This window comes from Strigops habroptila, chromosome 23 (assembly GCF_004027225.2).
Source record: "Strigops habroptila isolate Jane chromosome 23, bStrHab1.2.pri, whole genome shotgun sequence".
NCBI classification, from domain to species: Eukaryota; Metazoa; Chordata; class Aves; order Psittaciformes; family Psittacidae; genus Strigops; species Strigops habroptila.
The window spans coordinates 927,889-943,430 of NC_044299.2; the positions used below are offsets into that span (position 1 = coordinate 927,889).

Sequence of the window (15,542 nt, forward strand, 5' to 3'; positions counted from 1 at the left end):
GGAACTGCTTTTCTGAGCAGGGAATGGTCAGGGAAGTTCCCCAGCACCCTGGGGACAAGCTCAAGATAGAAATAGTGTTCCTGGATAGAAATAGGGCTCCTAGGTAGATATAGTGCTCCTGGATAGAAATAGTGCTCCTAGATAGAAATATGCTCCTGTATAGAGATTGCGATAAGGTTTCTTGCAATGAATTTTATCTTTAGATTAGCTAAACCCCTCCTTGGGGCTGTGTGCCTGCTCCTAAGCAATGGCAGAGGTGCTGATAGGGAATTGTGAGGCTCCACATCCCATTGCACCCATCCAAATGCTGCCAGGACCCCAGGTCAGAGGATGTCTCATGCTGGACCTGTCCCATGCCATGCTGCAGGGTTGGGGGGGTCAGCGGTGGTGGTTTTCTCTATCATCGTGATGTGAATGTGTCTATCGTGACTTTTGCCTTCTCCAAGAGGACCAATGCAGGTCGTGCGGTGGCTGAACCTCTGCGGGCTGCTGTTGGCCGTGCTGATCCCCACAGGGTGGCCGATGGGCACCAAGGACCTGGATGACATGTCCAGGTAGGGAATGTTGGTGGAGCTGGTCTGGGAGATGCCGCCATGGGCAGGGGCTGTCGGAGCAGCTCAACCATTGCTGTCGCTGCCTCACTGCTGCAGCGTTCCTGTTCTCATTGCTCCGGACACGCTCCCTCCTGGCTCTCCCAGCACATGCAGGGATATTGCCATGTCCAACCCCCAGGAATTCTCAGCTGTGGCAGACCAGTGACAAGATGCACTGGGATGTGGCAGGGCAAAGCCAGGATGGGGCGATGCTTTGGGCAGGATGCTTTGGGCACGATGCTTTGGGCAAGATGCTTGGGCAGGACACTGAGCCCCGCTCCATGAGAAGGAAAACCCATTGGGGACCTTCTGCTGGGGTGAATTTGGGACAGGAGGGACCCCAATATCATCTCTCCATCCTGGAGAGGGTGATAGAAACCTCGGGGCAGCACCACACTCCCTTCCAGGAGCAGCAGGTTGGAGGCACAAACCCACCACAGCCCAGCAAGACATAGGGCAAATAATATGGGATAGGTTATTCCATATGATGTCAGGAATAACCCTGGGCAGGCTGGGCTGACCCCCTTGGGAAATGACTTTTATGGATTATTAGAGCTTTTCTGGAGGATGCTCCACACAGTCAATACTTGAGAGGACAGAGCCTGTGCCCAGGGACCTCATGCGGGGAGGGTGCAGGATGCCACCATGTGCATTAAGCCACGTTTTCTGCCCCATCCCGAGCAGACGGCACTCGTATGAGTCACAAAGTGCCCAGAACTTGGCGTCCAACATCAAGAGACACTCAGAAGGAACCTTCACCAGCGACTTCACCCGTTACCTGGACAAGATGAAGGCCAAGGACTTCGTGCACTGGCTCATCAACACCAAGCGGTTCAGGTGAGAAGGGGAGAGGGGAAGACACTGGGCAATGACCCAGCACCGCTCCATGAGCCCCATCCCAAGGGAAAACCCACTTTGAGATGGTTTATCCCCACCTTTTCTCACCTGTTTGGCAGCTCCACAAAGAGGTACCTGAAGGAGGAGCCCCGAAGCATCCCCTTCCCCGCTGCATCCCCACTGCTGGTGTAAGTCATCCCAAACAGCCAACGTGGCCAGTTAAAAGTGATCAATCATCTGAAAACTCATAGAGATTCTCTGCTATTCATTTGTAATAGAATAAGATGAGGGAAATGAAGCTGTCTGGGGTAGGGGGATTCAGTAACTTCCAATGGGAAGAGGTTGGTTTGTTCTCACTGTGCTTTGTTCTGATCTTCTGCACCTCATTTCATCAACCTGGTCTAATGGAAGGTGTCCCTGCCCATGGCAGGGGTTGGAACTGGATCTTAAGGTCCTTTCCAAGCCAAACCATTCCATGATTCTACGATTAACGTGGTGGAATCAGCATTTATAAGGTATATTATCATGGTTTGGTCTTGCTGAAGTAAAGTGGTTGCTGCTTTGCCAATGAGTTAAATCCCTGCGGCTATTCCAAAGCTCCGACACTGATTTCAGGGGGAGTTGAAGCTGTTTGGTGTTGGTTTGGGTTTGATTTTTAAGGTACAATTAAATGGCAAACGAAGGCATCAGCTTCCCAGCACCATCAGCCTGGGGATGTTGGACCCTCCACGGCCAGCAGCCATCGGGTGCTCCAAGGGAAGGATCCATCCATCACATGCAGCTGCGTTCACCCATCCGGGGTTTCCCAGCCTCATCCTCCTGAACCTGCTCCTTTCCCTCCAAACCTGCAGTTCTCCAATTCCTTTTCCCTAAAGTGTAATAAAACCTTCCCTAAATCCTGCTGCTGGCTCCTGATGTCTCCAACCTTCCCAAGCACCCCATGGGGATCCCGTGGCCACTGGTCCTGGGGGGTTTCAAAGCATCAGCCTCTAATCCCAGCTTGGCTCCGGTGCCTCGTTTTTCCCTCAATTCCTGGAGTTTTAAGGAAAAGGACAATTGGGATGCACCTGCTGAGCCCACAGACCAGAAGGATTTAGGACCAAGTGATACCACACACACCCCCCACACGCCCCCCGTTATATGAAAGGTAACTGGGACCTCTTTGGATTTAATTTGGATTGAATTCTAATGGATGCTAATGGATGATCCAATGGATGATGCTCTGATGGGGGATTTCTACCTTGTGCCAGAATCTTCATCCCTCCCAGTCCCACTCCGGACCCCCCTGCACACACCCCTGCTCTGGCTGAGGTGCCATGTGTGACATTGCCACCCCCTGCCCCCTGCAGCACGGATCCCACTGTGATTCCTGGCAGAGAACAAGCAAAGAAGGTTAAATAAAGACCAAAAAATGGAAATAAATGTTTAAAAATAAAAATTAAAAATAAGAAAAAAGAAAAAACCACATTTTAAACCCAAAACTGACAAACAACCCACTGATTCCAAACCTTCCCATCACCCAACACCCCAGGGAGATGATTTCCCCCAAATCAGTGCTGCCCATTCCCCCATCATCTCCCAATCCCCCTTAAGAAGCTCCACAGATGCCTCCAGCTCCTCTCCACCCTCCAAAAGATGCAGCCAGTAAATGAGACTTTAATTGCCTTATTTGCCCATTACTTTCAGTGGGTGACAAGAGAGAAACCAGTTAGGGATGATTTGGTGGGTGGAACCCATCAGGCAGCAGCAGCACTTCATGGATGGGACCCACGAGCTAGCAAAAGGGGTTTGTGTTGCTGGAGTTCCACAAAAGGAACCCAAAATAGATTAAATTTTAAAGTATAACAAAAAAACAACCCACAAACAGCCACAACCCCAGGATTCAGGGTGATAAATAACAGCACAGGTCAACGTGTCAACACAAGAGGGACATGGAGCTGTTGGAGCGAGGCCAGAGGAGGCCCCGGAGCTGCTGCGAGGGCTGGAGCAGCTCTGCTCTGGAGCCAGGCTGAGAGAGCTGGGCTGGGGCAGCCTGGAGAAGAGAAGGCTCCTGAAGGGGAGACCTTAGAGCAGCTCCAGTGCCTAAAGGGGCTCCAGGAAACCTGGAGAGGGGCTTTGGACAAGGGCCTGGAGGGACAGGACAAGGGGAATGGCTTTAACCTGCCAGAGGGAAGATTGAGATGAGCTCTGAGGCAGAAGCTCTTCCCTGTGAGGGTGCTGAGGCGCTGGCACAGGGTGCCCAGAGAAGCTGTGGCTGCCCCATCCCTGGCAGTGTTCAAGGCCAGGTTGGACACAGGGGCTTGGAGCAACCTGCTCTAGTGGAAGGTGTCCCTGCCCGTGGCAGGGGGTTGGAGCTGGATGAGCTTTAAGGTCCCTTTAACCCAAACCATTCCATTATTCTATGATTCCACATTGGCGGCACTGCTCCAGAGCTCACCATGTGCAGGTGATGCCCAGCACCACTTTCTGTCCGGGTTCCTCTGGTGTGGGATCAGGGGCTGGGCTCTGGGTGCCTGAGAGAGCTCCTGACCGATACAGGAACCTCTGGAGGTGTCCTGCACCCCATGAACAACACCCAGACAGACACACAGACACCCATCCCCACACACAGACACCCATCCCTGTGCACAGACACCCAGACAGACACCCGGCCCCATGGATACCTGCTGTGGGCACCAGGACCTGCTGATGGACACACAGAAAGACAGACGCCTGGCCCCCCCAGCACTGGTTTATTGCAGGAGGGGCTCTTGTGAGGGGCAGTTGTTGGGGGGCAGAAAGGGGAAGGTCGCCCTCCAGCTACAGGGGCAAAATGAGAGCGAGCGTTCACGGACTGGCACCAGTTTATTGGGGGATGAACGAAGGACCCCCGGGAGGACGGACACTGGGACAGACTCACGGACGGGCTCGGCACAGGCGGACGGAGGCTCAGCGGCGGCGGCCGAAGCGCTGCGGAGTCGCCATGGTCCAGAAGGGGGCGGCCGGAGGGTCCCAACTGCGGGGGCTGAGCTGGGGCTGGGCCCCCACCCTGCAGCGGGACAGATGGACGGATGGGCCGGGATGGACGGCGGGACAAGGGCAGACGGGCATGGAGAGACCGAAGGGGACAGAGGGATGTAAGAGGATGGAGGGATGGACAAGGACAGACTGGCACACAGGGACAGAGGGACCGAAGGGGACAGAGGGATGTAAGAGGATGGAGGGATGGACAAGGACAGACTGGCACACAGGGACAGAGGGACCGAAGGGGACAGAGGGACCGAAGGGGACAGAGGGATGCAAGAGGATGGACAGATGGACAAGGACAAGTACGATGGGGACAGACGGACGGAAGAGGATAGAACAGATGGAAGCAGACTGAGGGACATGGAGAAACATACATGGAACATTTACGGACGGACAGACCCTAACGGGGACCCCGGCACCATCCAGGCCACCTCCTTGTCCCCCTCTGGATGTCTCCAAACTCCCGGGTCCCACCTAGGCCCTCCAGACCCTCCCGGACCCCCCGTTGTCCCCAGTCCCCGGGTCCCGCTCACCTCTGCGGCTGGACGGGGGGTCCCAGGTTGCGGCCGGGCCGCTGCAGCGACCGGAGCATCGCGTCCAGGACGGCGGCGGGAAGCGGCGGCCCCGGTGGGACGGTGGCGGCCTGTGGGGAGGGGGTAGGACGGGGAGGTCGGAGGGGGGGGGTACGGCAGCGCCGGACCTGGAGGGTTCCAACCCCCAACCGAAAAGCCCGTTCTCAGCCCCCCCCAACCCCCGACGGCGCTCACCGGGGCCGGGCCGGGGTCGGGGGCTCCGGGGCAGGAGCGGGGAGCGCACAGGGCCCCCCCCAACAGCAGCAGCAGCAGCAACCGCCCGTCCATCGCCCCCACCGCCCGCTGCCGCCGCCGCCTCTTATAGCCGGGCCAGAGCGGGGGGTCCCGAGGGAAAAGGCGGGGGGGTTAAACTAATCCCGGCCCCGCCGCCGCTAATGAAACCCATTTACCAGCCGCGATGGCACCGCCGGGGATGGACGGATGATGGACGGATGGATGGGGGCCCCCCCGCCCGGGACCTTCAAGCGGCACCACCGGGGCTGCCCAGAGGTAGAGACCCCGCCAGTCCAGGGACCCTCCCCTCGGACCGGGACTCCCCAAAGCCAGGACCCCCCCGTCGCTCCCAATCCCCGACCACGGACCCCGAGACAGGGACCCCTCCCCTGTAAACCCCCCCTATCCCGGGACCCTCTGGCCCCCTCACGGTCCTCCCGATCTCTGCCGCAGCTCGTGGCCGCCACCGTGTGGCCGCACCGCGCTACTGCAGCCCCGACGGGACTCCCGTGTTTCACCCGCTCTCTGTGCCCCAAAACAAGCGGGAATCGCCCCAAACCAGCCCGTGGATGTCCCAGGCCACCGTGTGTGTGTGTGTGTCCCCACATGCAGGGTCAGAGGCTGTCACCGGGCAGGTGGCACCCCCCGTGCTGTCCCCAAGTCGTGGCTGGATGGTATCACCCAGGCAGGTGACAACCCCACGGTGTCCCCAAGGAGATGTGACAGTGTCACCCAAGTGGGTGACAACCACCCCGTGTCCCCCAGGCGGGTGCCACCAACCCAGGTCCCCTCCCCGGAAGCAAAGGGCAGCAGCCACCAGCTCCTGGGTAATATTTAATGTTATATTTGCAGCATAAATAAAAGGCACGTTACATGTTTGGTACGAGACGTGGCCCCCCCGTGTGTCCCCGTGTCCCCAGGGGGCTGTGAGGACCCGCTCACAGGGTGGGGGGACACTGCGGGAAGGGGGTTACAGCTGGAAAAACCATAAGGAGCTGCGCATCCGCTCGGGAAGTTGCTTATATGTCTATATAGGGCTGTATATACTCAATAGATACGTGGGGTTTAATAGATACTACACCCTCGGGGGGGGAGGGTCCTTTTTCTTGGCTTCTCCCATGGAAGCTCGGCATAGGAAGCAGCGTGGGGGGAACAAAGGGACACCCCAGACCCTCCTCCCACATCCCCAGGGACCATCGTGTCCCTTTGTCACCTCCTGGGCTTGTTTCAGGGCACGGAACTGGGGAGGAACCAGAGCGAAACGGGTCCATGAAGTCCAACACTGACCAGATCTGCTGAGCCATCAGAATCCAGAACCAAGGAGCTACATTGAGTGGGAAAAGGTGGCACCAACCCCACAACCTCCCTAATCCCAAGGGATTTGAAGGCCAAGGCCTTTCAGCCAGGGAACAACCACCCTGGGATGTGGTTTTCAGCCATTTCTTTCTATTCACCAGGACAATGAAGCCGGATCCATGAATCCCAGTGGCTGGTGCCAGCCCTGGGGGTCTCCCCACCTCCATCACCACCAAAACATGACCTTCAAGCTCCTGGAGGAGCCCCAGGATCATGTCAAATAGGCCACGGAGGAGGGATGGATGATCCTGGGTGATTCTAAGCAGGGTTCTGGTTAAGGCAAAGAGCAGGGTCTGGGGTGCTCCATCCCTCAGGAGCCTGTGGGGAGCAGGAGGAATCACCCTGAAGCAGACAACAAGCGATCAGTGGGGCTTTTGCCCTGAAAGTCTTCAAGCAAGAGCTGAACCAGCACAGGGAAGAAGAGAGGAAAACGCCACCTTCACCCTCACCCGTCTCCATGGGTCCAGGGGGAACCTGCATCACCAAACTGGCTGGAAAGGCCACCTTACACCCAAACCCACCCCCGAAACACCACCAAAGCCAAAACTTGCCCTCTACAGCTACAACCTGGAGAAGAAACCTCACAGAGACATGATGAGGAAGGAGGGGATGATGCAGGGCAAGAACCCAGCAGCCACTTGGCTCTTTGGAGTCGTTGGAAGCGCTTGGAGCCCATCGGCTCCCTGGGATCAGCACAGGAGTGATCCAGGAGAGGAGAACACACTGGAGAGCCTGGAAAGAGTCACCGAAACATGTCCATCCCGCTGGCAAAGTGACAGCCACCAGTGACATTCAGCTCCTGAGGCTTGGGACCGGCTCAGCATCAGCTTCTGTGACCACAAGAAGGATGAACCTCACCCCATGAGCTCCAAAGTGACATTTATGGCTTGGGAAGTCCATTCGTCCCACTGGGATGGGACCAGAGGGTTCCCCAGTTGCTGGCTGGGGGGGAGATGCATTAGCAAAGGCTCATGCTGGGGTTTTGGTTTGCCTTCCTCACTGCAGGGATGCTGTTGGCAAGACCCAAAACCTGCTCAGAGACCTGCTTCCACAGCAGTGGTTCAGGTATGGGATGCTTTGGGGGTAAAACACCCCCAAAAAGGACACAGAAAGCTGGAACCCTGTCGATTAAATGAAAGAAACCATTAAGATTTGATCAGACACTCGTTCTCTGCCCAGGTTTGGAGCTTTACAATGGTGTTCTCATAGATTTGGGGGTTTTCCAAGGCACTAAGCATGGGAGCACAGAGGGACAGGGCAGCACTGATGGCATCAGGAGCATAGAGGGACAGGGAGATGGGGGGAAGAGCCACTCTCTGTGTGTCTCCACTCATCATGAGCAATGTCTGAGATCTCTGCTCTCCAACCACAGAAAATCGGGTCACTTTTAGTCCCTAAAGACAACATTAAGTGTCGGGGAAGCTGCTGCATTCGATGCCAACGCCGCCGTGTGTGGCCCTCTCCCCATCTGCTGCCTCTCCAATGTTCCCTCCTTCTAACCCCACCATCCCCTCGCCTCTGCCTCATCCAGCTGACCCCAACACCACGAAGCAAACAAGGCACCAGCGGCAGGATGAGCCCAAAGCTCAATTCCTGCTTATTCCCTTCTTTCAACCAACGTTTTCCCTGGACAGAGGGGGTTTTCCTGCAAAGCCGAACGCTTATGGAGCCTAGGAGGAGCTGGTGAGCTGCTGTCGGACACAGCCGCTGCCCCAGCTCCACACGGAGCACTACACACCAAGAACACGGATTCAAGGAAGCAAATATGTTTAGAACACATTTTTGTCATTCCTGCTATTCCCAGGGAAATAAAGAGAGACACACGCTTGTTCCAAAGGCCCCCCCCCGAAGCAAATTGGGCAGATCTCAAGACCGAAGTGGGTTATAGACAGGGTTTCTGCTGTTCCCTGTCCCAGCTCCACAACCCACACCCTGCAGCAGCTCCAAGAGAGGAGGCAAAGCCAGGCTGGATCTTCTATGTCCTGCATAACCCTCTGGCTCTAGATCTTGCCCATCCCAAACAGCTCCTGATCCCTGGTCTGGCTGAAACCTCTTTCTGTCCAGGTCTCACGGTGCTAAGACATGCCGAACCCCTCGCTGCAGCAACACAACAACGTTGGGATAGGAAGAGCTGAAATATCTGGGTACAGACTCTGCAGAAGCAGCTTTCCAGAAGCAAAAGGTGGGTCTGGGGGGGAGTCTGTGAAGTATCCAAACCGGGAATGAGAACTGCCAAGGCCAGAAGTGACCCCGATTCCGCGTGAGACAACTTTGGAAGCAAGAGAAGCCCCAGGAGCACGAGAGCAGCATCAACCAACCAAACCCGGACCTGAAGAAGAGGGAAGAAGGGGTAGGAAGACAGATCCCATCGATTAGAAACACCAACGGCTGAGCTGCCCCCATCCACAACGGGATCTGGTTTCTTGCTCAGACTATGCTTTGGGTTTTGCTGTCCCTGGGAACCTTCCAAGTGTGGAGAAGCCAAACGCAATCACTTTGACACACCAACTTGGCTCAAAAGTGGCGAGTGCAACCTGAGGTGGGCGAGAGCTCAGGTGAGGAGGGACCTCCCGAGGAGGAGAGGAAGACCAAGGGCTGATGCAGCTCCACAGACTTTGGTGAGGTTCCTTCCACGAGCCCGGGCGCACGGAGCACCCCTTCCCGTTTCCAAACTCCTGATTCCAGTCGCTTGCCGCCTCGGGAAGCGCACACAGACACACACACACACAAGAAAACCGACCCGATTCCAAGCATCTTTCAACATCCAGGGTGGGTTTTTAACCCACGCCATGAAACTGGAAGCTCTGCTCTTCCTTCGCTCTGGCTGGGAAGCAATGGATGCTCCATCACCGAGAGCGGAAGAGAATCGTGAAGAAGAGGTAAAAGCCCAGGCAAACAGAAACACTACATCGTGCTCCCTCCCTTGGAACAGGCAACTAATTCATGAGTTAAGGCCACCATTGTTAAGGTCATGGAGTTTACATGTGGAGGAGATGATCCTTGGAAATGGAGGGATTTCTTTGCAGTGGAGTTGGGAGCAGACGATGAATTCTGGGACTCGGGTTATTCCTGCCTGCTGGGACGGCTCATCCTTGCATGTACCTCCCAGAGCACCTTTGCACCGGTCCCAGCGGGCACAGAGCAGCACCAATTCCTGTAGGGAAGACTGAGAGCAGCCCCTCTGCTGCTAAACCAGCCGGTACCTTTACTCCAGCAACCACAGCATCCCAGTATGAGAGCATCCATGAACGTCTGCAGCTCCCGGTGTGGCACAAGCGACCAGGAACACGTGTGTCACCCCCCAGCCCCGTGTCCCCCTCTCCCAGTCACTGGGCACAAACTGATTTATGGCAATTCCATTCCCAACGTGTCCAAAAACCTGTTGCTGGCATCTTGGGAGTGAGTGTGCGAGGAAACAAACCTCGATCCCTTTAACCTCAGAGCTCAGGGAGGCTTCTTGTGCGAAGGTGCAATGTTTCAGGTAGCGAGAGCAGAGGGGGGAGCAGATGCCTGGAAGCAGCATGCTGTTAAAAATAAAATACATTGACAGCACGACTAAATGTCACAGCCTCCCAAGAGCTGTTTTTCCTTTGCCGGGAGCGAAGGAGGAGGGAGAAAGGGGGGGACTTGGAAGAGTGAAAGCGCCAAGAGGATGCACTGAGCATGGAGGTTTAGTGTTAATGTAACTGATACCTGAAAGCGAACCTTTCAAGGTGCTTTTCCAAGTGAGCTCTGCGTGTTCGGGTCACTCTGCGAGTTGACAGACTGTCAACCCCAAGAGGTGTGGCTGTCCCGTGGGGACAGGCGGTGGCCGGGCAGGGTCTGTACAGGCTATGCAGTGTGAGAAGCGCCACGGCTGCCCTTAAACTCACTTGAAAAGACTCAAAGAAGAAAAGAAATACAAATCCTCATCATTCCCCAACTCGTCAGGGCCATGGGTACGCTCAGTCTCTGCGGCTGTGAGTTGGTGGGGAGCTCCGTGTCACACGCCCAGGCTGGGACATCATCTGCCAGCAGACTGGGACTGTGGAGCCATGATGACGTGTGACGGTACCGGCATGCTCAGTTCTGTCCTTTGACTTGCCATCTGCGTGAGCACCGAGGTGGCAACTGCTTCTGCTGCCGAGCGCACGCTGAGCCCGTTGGGAGAGGCCGTCACGGAGCTGTGCTGGATAACGGGAGCAGGGGAGCCCGTGGGCTCTGAGCTCTCCTTTGGGCTTTCTGCTTGGCCACACAAGGAGAAAGGGATGGAAGAAAAAGAGAAGAAAATCAGGTTACAGAGAGGTTGTAACCAGTGTTACAACACGTTACCGCTACCGATAGCGTGTTGCTACCGGTAGTAGCAGCAAGGTGGGGGGATGGGAGATTGCTTCTGCTTCGAAGCGTGTGCAGAAATAAGTCAGGGATTTACTCACCTTTCATAGAGTCATGGAATCATGGAATGGTTTGGGTTGGAAGGGACCTTAAAGCTCCTCCAGTTCCAACCCCCTGCCACGGGCAGGGACACCTTCCACTAGAGCAGGTTGCTCCAACCCATGTCCAACCTGGCCTTAAAATTTCCAGCCAAAGCAGCCTGGAGCAGAGAGGCTGATCCCTGCAGGAATCCCAGCTCCTCCCACCAAGCCAGGCCCCTCCTCAAGCAGCTGTTTGGCAAAAGCAAGTGAGGACTGGAAATAAAACTGATTAGAGTTGGGACATAATGACCCACCGGGTCCTGCTGGCCCCATCCCTTGGAGAACCACCAGCAAATCTTCCTGAATTGAGGCCAGGAAGGCATAAAGCTGCACACTGAGGACAAGCAGACCCTGCGTAACCTTTACTGTAATAAATCTGATTCCTCATTAGAAGAAATGAACTTTCCTACATGTTGTTTCCTGGCATGGTACTTGGTTCAAGGCCATTTAGCCCAGAGACTCAATAGTTCCTTCAGAGTCTTTGCCATCTGTTGGTGAGCACACGGGTAAACGTGCACTGAAAACCCTTCTGTAAGGCAGGGCTTCTTTTGGCCATTTTTAATAGAAATTACCTGATTTGCTCTTTATTGTCCTTTAGAACATTAAAATCAATTAAAGCCCATCACAAACTGTCTCCCTGTTCCATTTCTTTCCCTAACCTGAAGCAGTTGAAGGGATGGGAGGCAAACAAAGGCAGAGACCTTCTCCCATGCTCTATTCCGAGCGATGTGGATCGGTTTCCCAATACTTTGGATTCCCTCCCACAAACAGCCCCCTGTGCCCCCGTGCAGAGCTTCTAACACAGAGGATAATTTGTGACCTATCAAATGCCAAGGCGAGAGCAATCAGACCTCTCTCTTTAGGGGTATACACTCATTATCCACACATGTCAGGAGGAAATTCCCTCCTGTGCACTTGGCTAGATGAATTACGGGTAAGATGCGGTCACCTTCCTTTAAAGGAGCAAAATAATGGCATGAGGTGGGACACTTCTTCCACATCAAGATGGCAAATCCCATGACACAGGGGGAAAAAGTCAAAGAAGAGGTTTATAACCTTACTGTGAAGTGGGAAACGTTCTTTAGGGCTCTGATTTCTACTGGGTGCTTGAATCAGAGTCATGGAATGGGTTAGGTTGGAAGAGACCTTAAAGCTCATCCAGTTCCAACCCCCTGCCATGGACAGGGACACCTTCCACTGGAGCAGGTTGCTCCAAGCCCCTGTGTCCAACCTGGCCTTGAACACTGCCAGACTATTGGACCCCTTTTCCAAGTGGGTTTTACCTGGTGGAACCTTGGCTCGGCCTTCACCAGCCAAGCAGAGATCTGAAAACCAACTCAGTGATGAGAAAGAAGGTTGAGCAGAGCCATAGCAGAGTTTGGCATCCCAAAAAGCAGATTTACAAGGTATTACAAATAAAACAACCCAACTGTACATGAGGCAGCTGTAATTCCATCGAGGGAATCTGGCATTTTTGTTTAAGGACCTGTTTAGTCACAAATCTCACTAATAAAAAAGGCAGCTGGGGATGGGGGGAGTGTGGGGAGTGTGGGGGTGAATTTCCTTTTTATTATTCAGATGTGTGATGAATTCCTATTATTGGAGTAGACAGACTGTGAGGAATAATAATAGGAACTGTAAACTTGGGAAGTTAACAGGAAAAATCATGTCGCCTCTCTGCATTATACACCTGCCTGCAAGGGCTGGGGGACAGCGAGGAGCTTCACGACCACATTACTCAAGCTCTGAGTCACTGTAATGAGGGAAAATAAACTGGCTGTGCCCTGTACAACATGTATTTGTGCCTCGCTGCACAGGAGAGTGCTTCAGAGAGCCAGGAGATGGGAATCGGGGGGCAGTCGGGAAGGACAGCGCCGGCTTTCCTGGCTTTTGTTGTCTCCTCCTTCCTTTTCCTACCTCCATCCATCCCTGCATTAATCCAGGCAACGCTAGGGGACCCCAGCATCCTCCCAAAGCCTTTCTGCAAATACCATAGTGTGGAATTGTTATTGCAGAGATGACTTAAGAATCCAGACATAATGTTTAGCTCCCGGGTTGATTATAATGAAATAGGCAGCAATATAAAAAAATGAAAGAAAGAAAAGAAGATAAAAAGAGGCTTCTTACTCCCAAACCCCAGCCAATTTGATGGGAATTGCAGAGAATGAGATCTAGAGCCCCATGATGTCATTTATAGAGTCTGGCCTTTTCTGACTTTGGCTTTGCTTTCAGAGCAGCAATAGTTTTTCACTTCAAAGAGGATATCAAGTGCTTGGCAGCCTGCCTGGGAGCGGGTGGAGAGACGCTGGCCCACACTCCAGGGAGAAGCAGAGAGTCTTCCAGTGCCTAAAGGGGCTACAAGTAACCTGGAGAGGGGCTTTGGACAAGGGCCTGGAGGGACAGGACAAGGGGAATGGCTTTAACCTGCCAGAGGGGACATTGAGATGAGCTCTGAGGCAGAAGGTGTTCCCTGTGCGGGTGCTGAGGCGCTGGCACAGGGTGCCCAGAGAAGCTGTGGCTGCCCCATCCCTGGCAGTGTTCAAGGCCAGGTTGGACACAGGGGCTTGGAGCAACCTGCTCTAGTGGAAGGTGTCCCTGCCCGTGGCAGGGGGATGGAACTTGAGCTTTAAGCTCTCTTCCAACCCAAACCATGCTGTGATTCTATCTAGGATCTCTGTCAAGTATCCCACACTAGAGAGATGGGAGGAAGATGAGCTATCTTCTTCCCACGGTGCTTTCACACCACTGTGGCCTTTACTGCCTGATTGCAAGATCTTATAAACCAGGTTAACCTGGTGGATAACCTGGTGGAAATTTGCAGCTCCAGCCTTGGGGGGATCCTCCTTAATACAGAGGCTATGGAGGCTGTATCAGCAGAAGACACAGGACCAAGGTCTATCCTGTCCTGCCAGCTGCAGCAGCTGGAAGGTGATGAAGCAGAGACTAAGATGAAAACTCCCCTCCTTTGTGTCCTACACATGTTTTATCTGTTTGGACCTACTTAAAGGGTAATAAGGACCAGCAAAAGCCACCACTCACCGAGATAGCCCTGTGTCTTCTTCTGTAGTGCAGTGACGGGGCAGTCCTTGTGAGCCAGCAGGAGCTGTTTGAGTTGAGCAACTTCGTTCCTCAGTAGCGTAACTTCATTCTGAGATGGAAAAACAAACACACACGTGTGCATCACTCATGCTCTTGGCAACAGCCTCTAGCAGGACATTAATGGATGTGCCCCACCAATTTACATATGTGTTGTCTAATCTGAGATGTCTCCAGGCCAGGAACACTAAACAGTGTTTCTGGGGTTGGGGAATTTAGTGTGTAAGACATGGACAAGCACTTCCCTCCGGCAGCCCCTCGCTACGTTAATCACCTAATCCTGGACGTACATTTGTCTGATCCCTCTTGCAAATGCTGTTGGCTCTGATGGAAAACTAAACAGAGTGGGAAGCTGAGTGTAAAACCAGCTCAGGCCATGCCAAGCCCTGGGGAACAGCAGAGCTCCTCCAAGCTCTCAGTACCTCTGTGGGCTTCATCTGTAAAGCAGATCTACTCCCCTCAAGACTTTGTGCAAGTGTGTTATTCCTCTGCTGAGACGTTTGGAGAACCAGCTGGAATGAAGTCAATTGTATTTAAAAACTGCCTGAGGAAACAATTTCTATAATTATCTTGGGAAGAGAATGAAAATGCCAGGATCAGTGCTATTGAAAATCCCAGCACATGAATCACAAGCCACCAGCGAAAGAAAAAGCCCAGAATGGACCCGAGCTCAGTCTTTGCAAACCCTTCAATCCTTGGCATTAACAAGGGGGCTGATGACAATGGAAGTGAAGTCTGTATGTTTACATGTGCTATGCTTATGTTAGGAACACCAGGGTGCTGCTGGAGAACCAGGGAAACCCCATTCTCCAGGAAAAAGCAGCAGTACGGCTGCAGAGCCTCCCTGCTCACCCTGGTGCCAGGTCCTCTGTGCAGGGAAGGGAACAAGGGCAGCTTCTGCTGACTCTGTGCCTGCAGAGAGCTCTCCCTCACGCAGTGGAGCTGCTTCCTGGGGCCTCCATGCCCTGCTCCTGAGGCTGGTGTTGCTCCTTGAGCTGCTGCCTTGATGGGCAGAGCCCATTCAAGGGGACAGGGAGAGAAACCAGAGCACTGAAGAGCTCTTCTCCCATGGCCTGCCCATCAGGACAGAAAGCAAGGACTGAGATTTGTTGAAGGTGTTGGGTGAGGAGAAGCTCCCCCTGACCCAGCTTCAGTGTGTGCTTGAGCCCAGAACCCCTCCGTGTGCTGGGCTGCACCCCCAGAGCATGAGCAGCAGGTCAGGGAAAGGATTCTCCCCCTCTGCTGTGCTCTGGGGAGAACCCCCCTGCAGCCCTGCATCCAAGATGCTGGAGAGGGACTTTCATCAGGGACTGCAGCAATAGAACAAGGGGTGATGGGTTCAAACTGAAACAGGGGAAGTTCAGGTTGGAGATAAGGAAGAAGTTGTTCCCTGT

General features: G+C 54.2%; 3 protein-coding genes across 5 annotated transcripts in view; 1 reads left to right on the forward strand and 2 right to left on the reverse strand.

Annotated features, from left to right (window-relative positions):
* The first annotated feature begins 453 nt into the window (after positions 1 to 453).
* Positions 454 to 1,622, forward strand: LOC115618597 (exendin-3-like). The gene is made up of 3 exons (XM_030510304.1): positions 454 to 554; positions 1,278 to 1,430; positions 1,550 to 1,622. Exons 1-3 carry the CDS (start codon positions 454 to 456, stop codon positions 1,620 to 1,622), a joined length of 327 nt encoding a protein of 108 aa, XP_030366164.1.
* Positions 1,623 to 4,255: 2,633 nt separating this feature from the next.
* On the reverse strand, positions 4,256 to 5,298 carry NPFF (neuropeptide FF-amide peptide precursor). The gene is made up of 3 exons (XM_030510694.2): positions 5,204 to 5,298; positions 4,970 to 5,079; positions 4,256 to 4,458 (listed from the first exon to the last, which is right to left on the reverse strand). Exons 1-3 carry the CDS (start codon positions 5,294 to 5,296, stop codon positions 4,359 to 4,361), a joined length of 303 nt encoding a protein of 100 aa, XP_030366554.1. The 5' UTR covers positions 5,297 to 5,298; the 3' UTR covers positions 4,256 to 4,358.
* A 765-nt stretch (positions 5,299 to 6,063) lies between these two features.
* ATF7 (activating transcription factor 7) overlaps positions 6,064 to 15,542 on the reverse strand; it is a 70,584-nt gene continuing 61,105 nt past the window's right edge. For all 3 annotated transcript variants that reach the window (XM_030510691.1, XM_030510692.1, XM_030510693.1), the window contains exons 11-12: positions 14,092 to 14,200; positions 6,064 to 10,819 (exon numbers count right to left, since the gene is read on the reverse strand). In XM_030510691.1, coding sequence (XP_030366551.1) covers positions 10,602 to 10,819; positions 14,092 to 14,200 — 327 coding nt within the window. In that variant the 3' untranslated portion in view covers positions 6,064 to 10,601. The remainder of the gene's footprint in view (positions 10,820 to 14,091; positions 14,201 to 15,542) is intronic.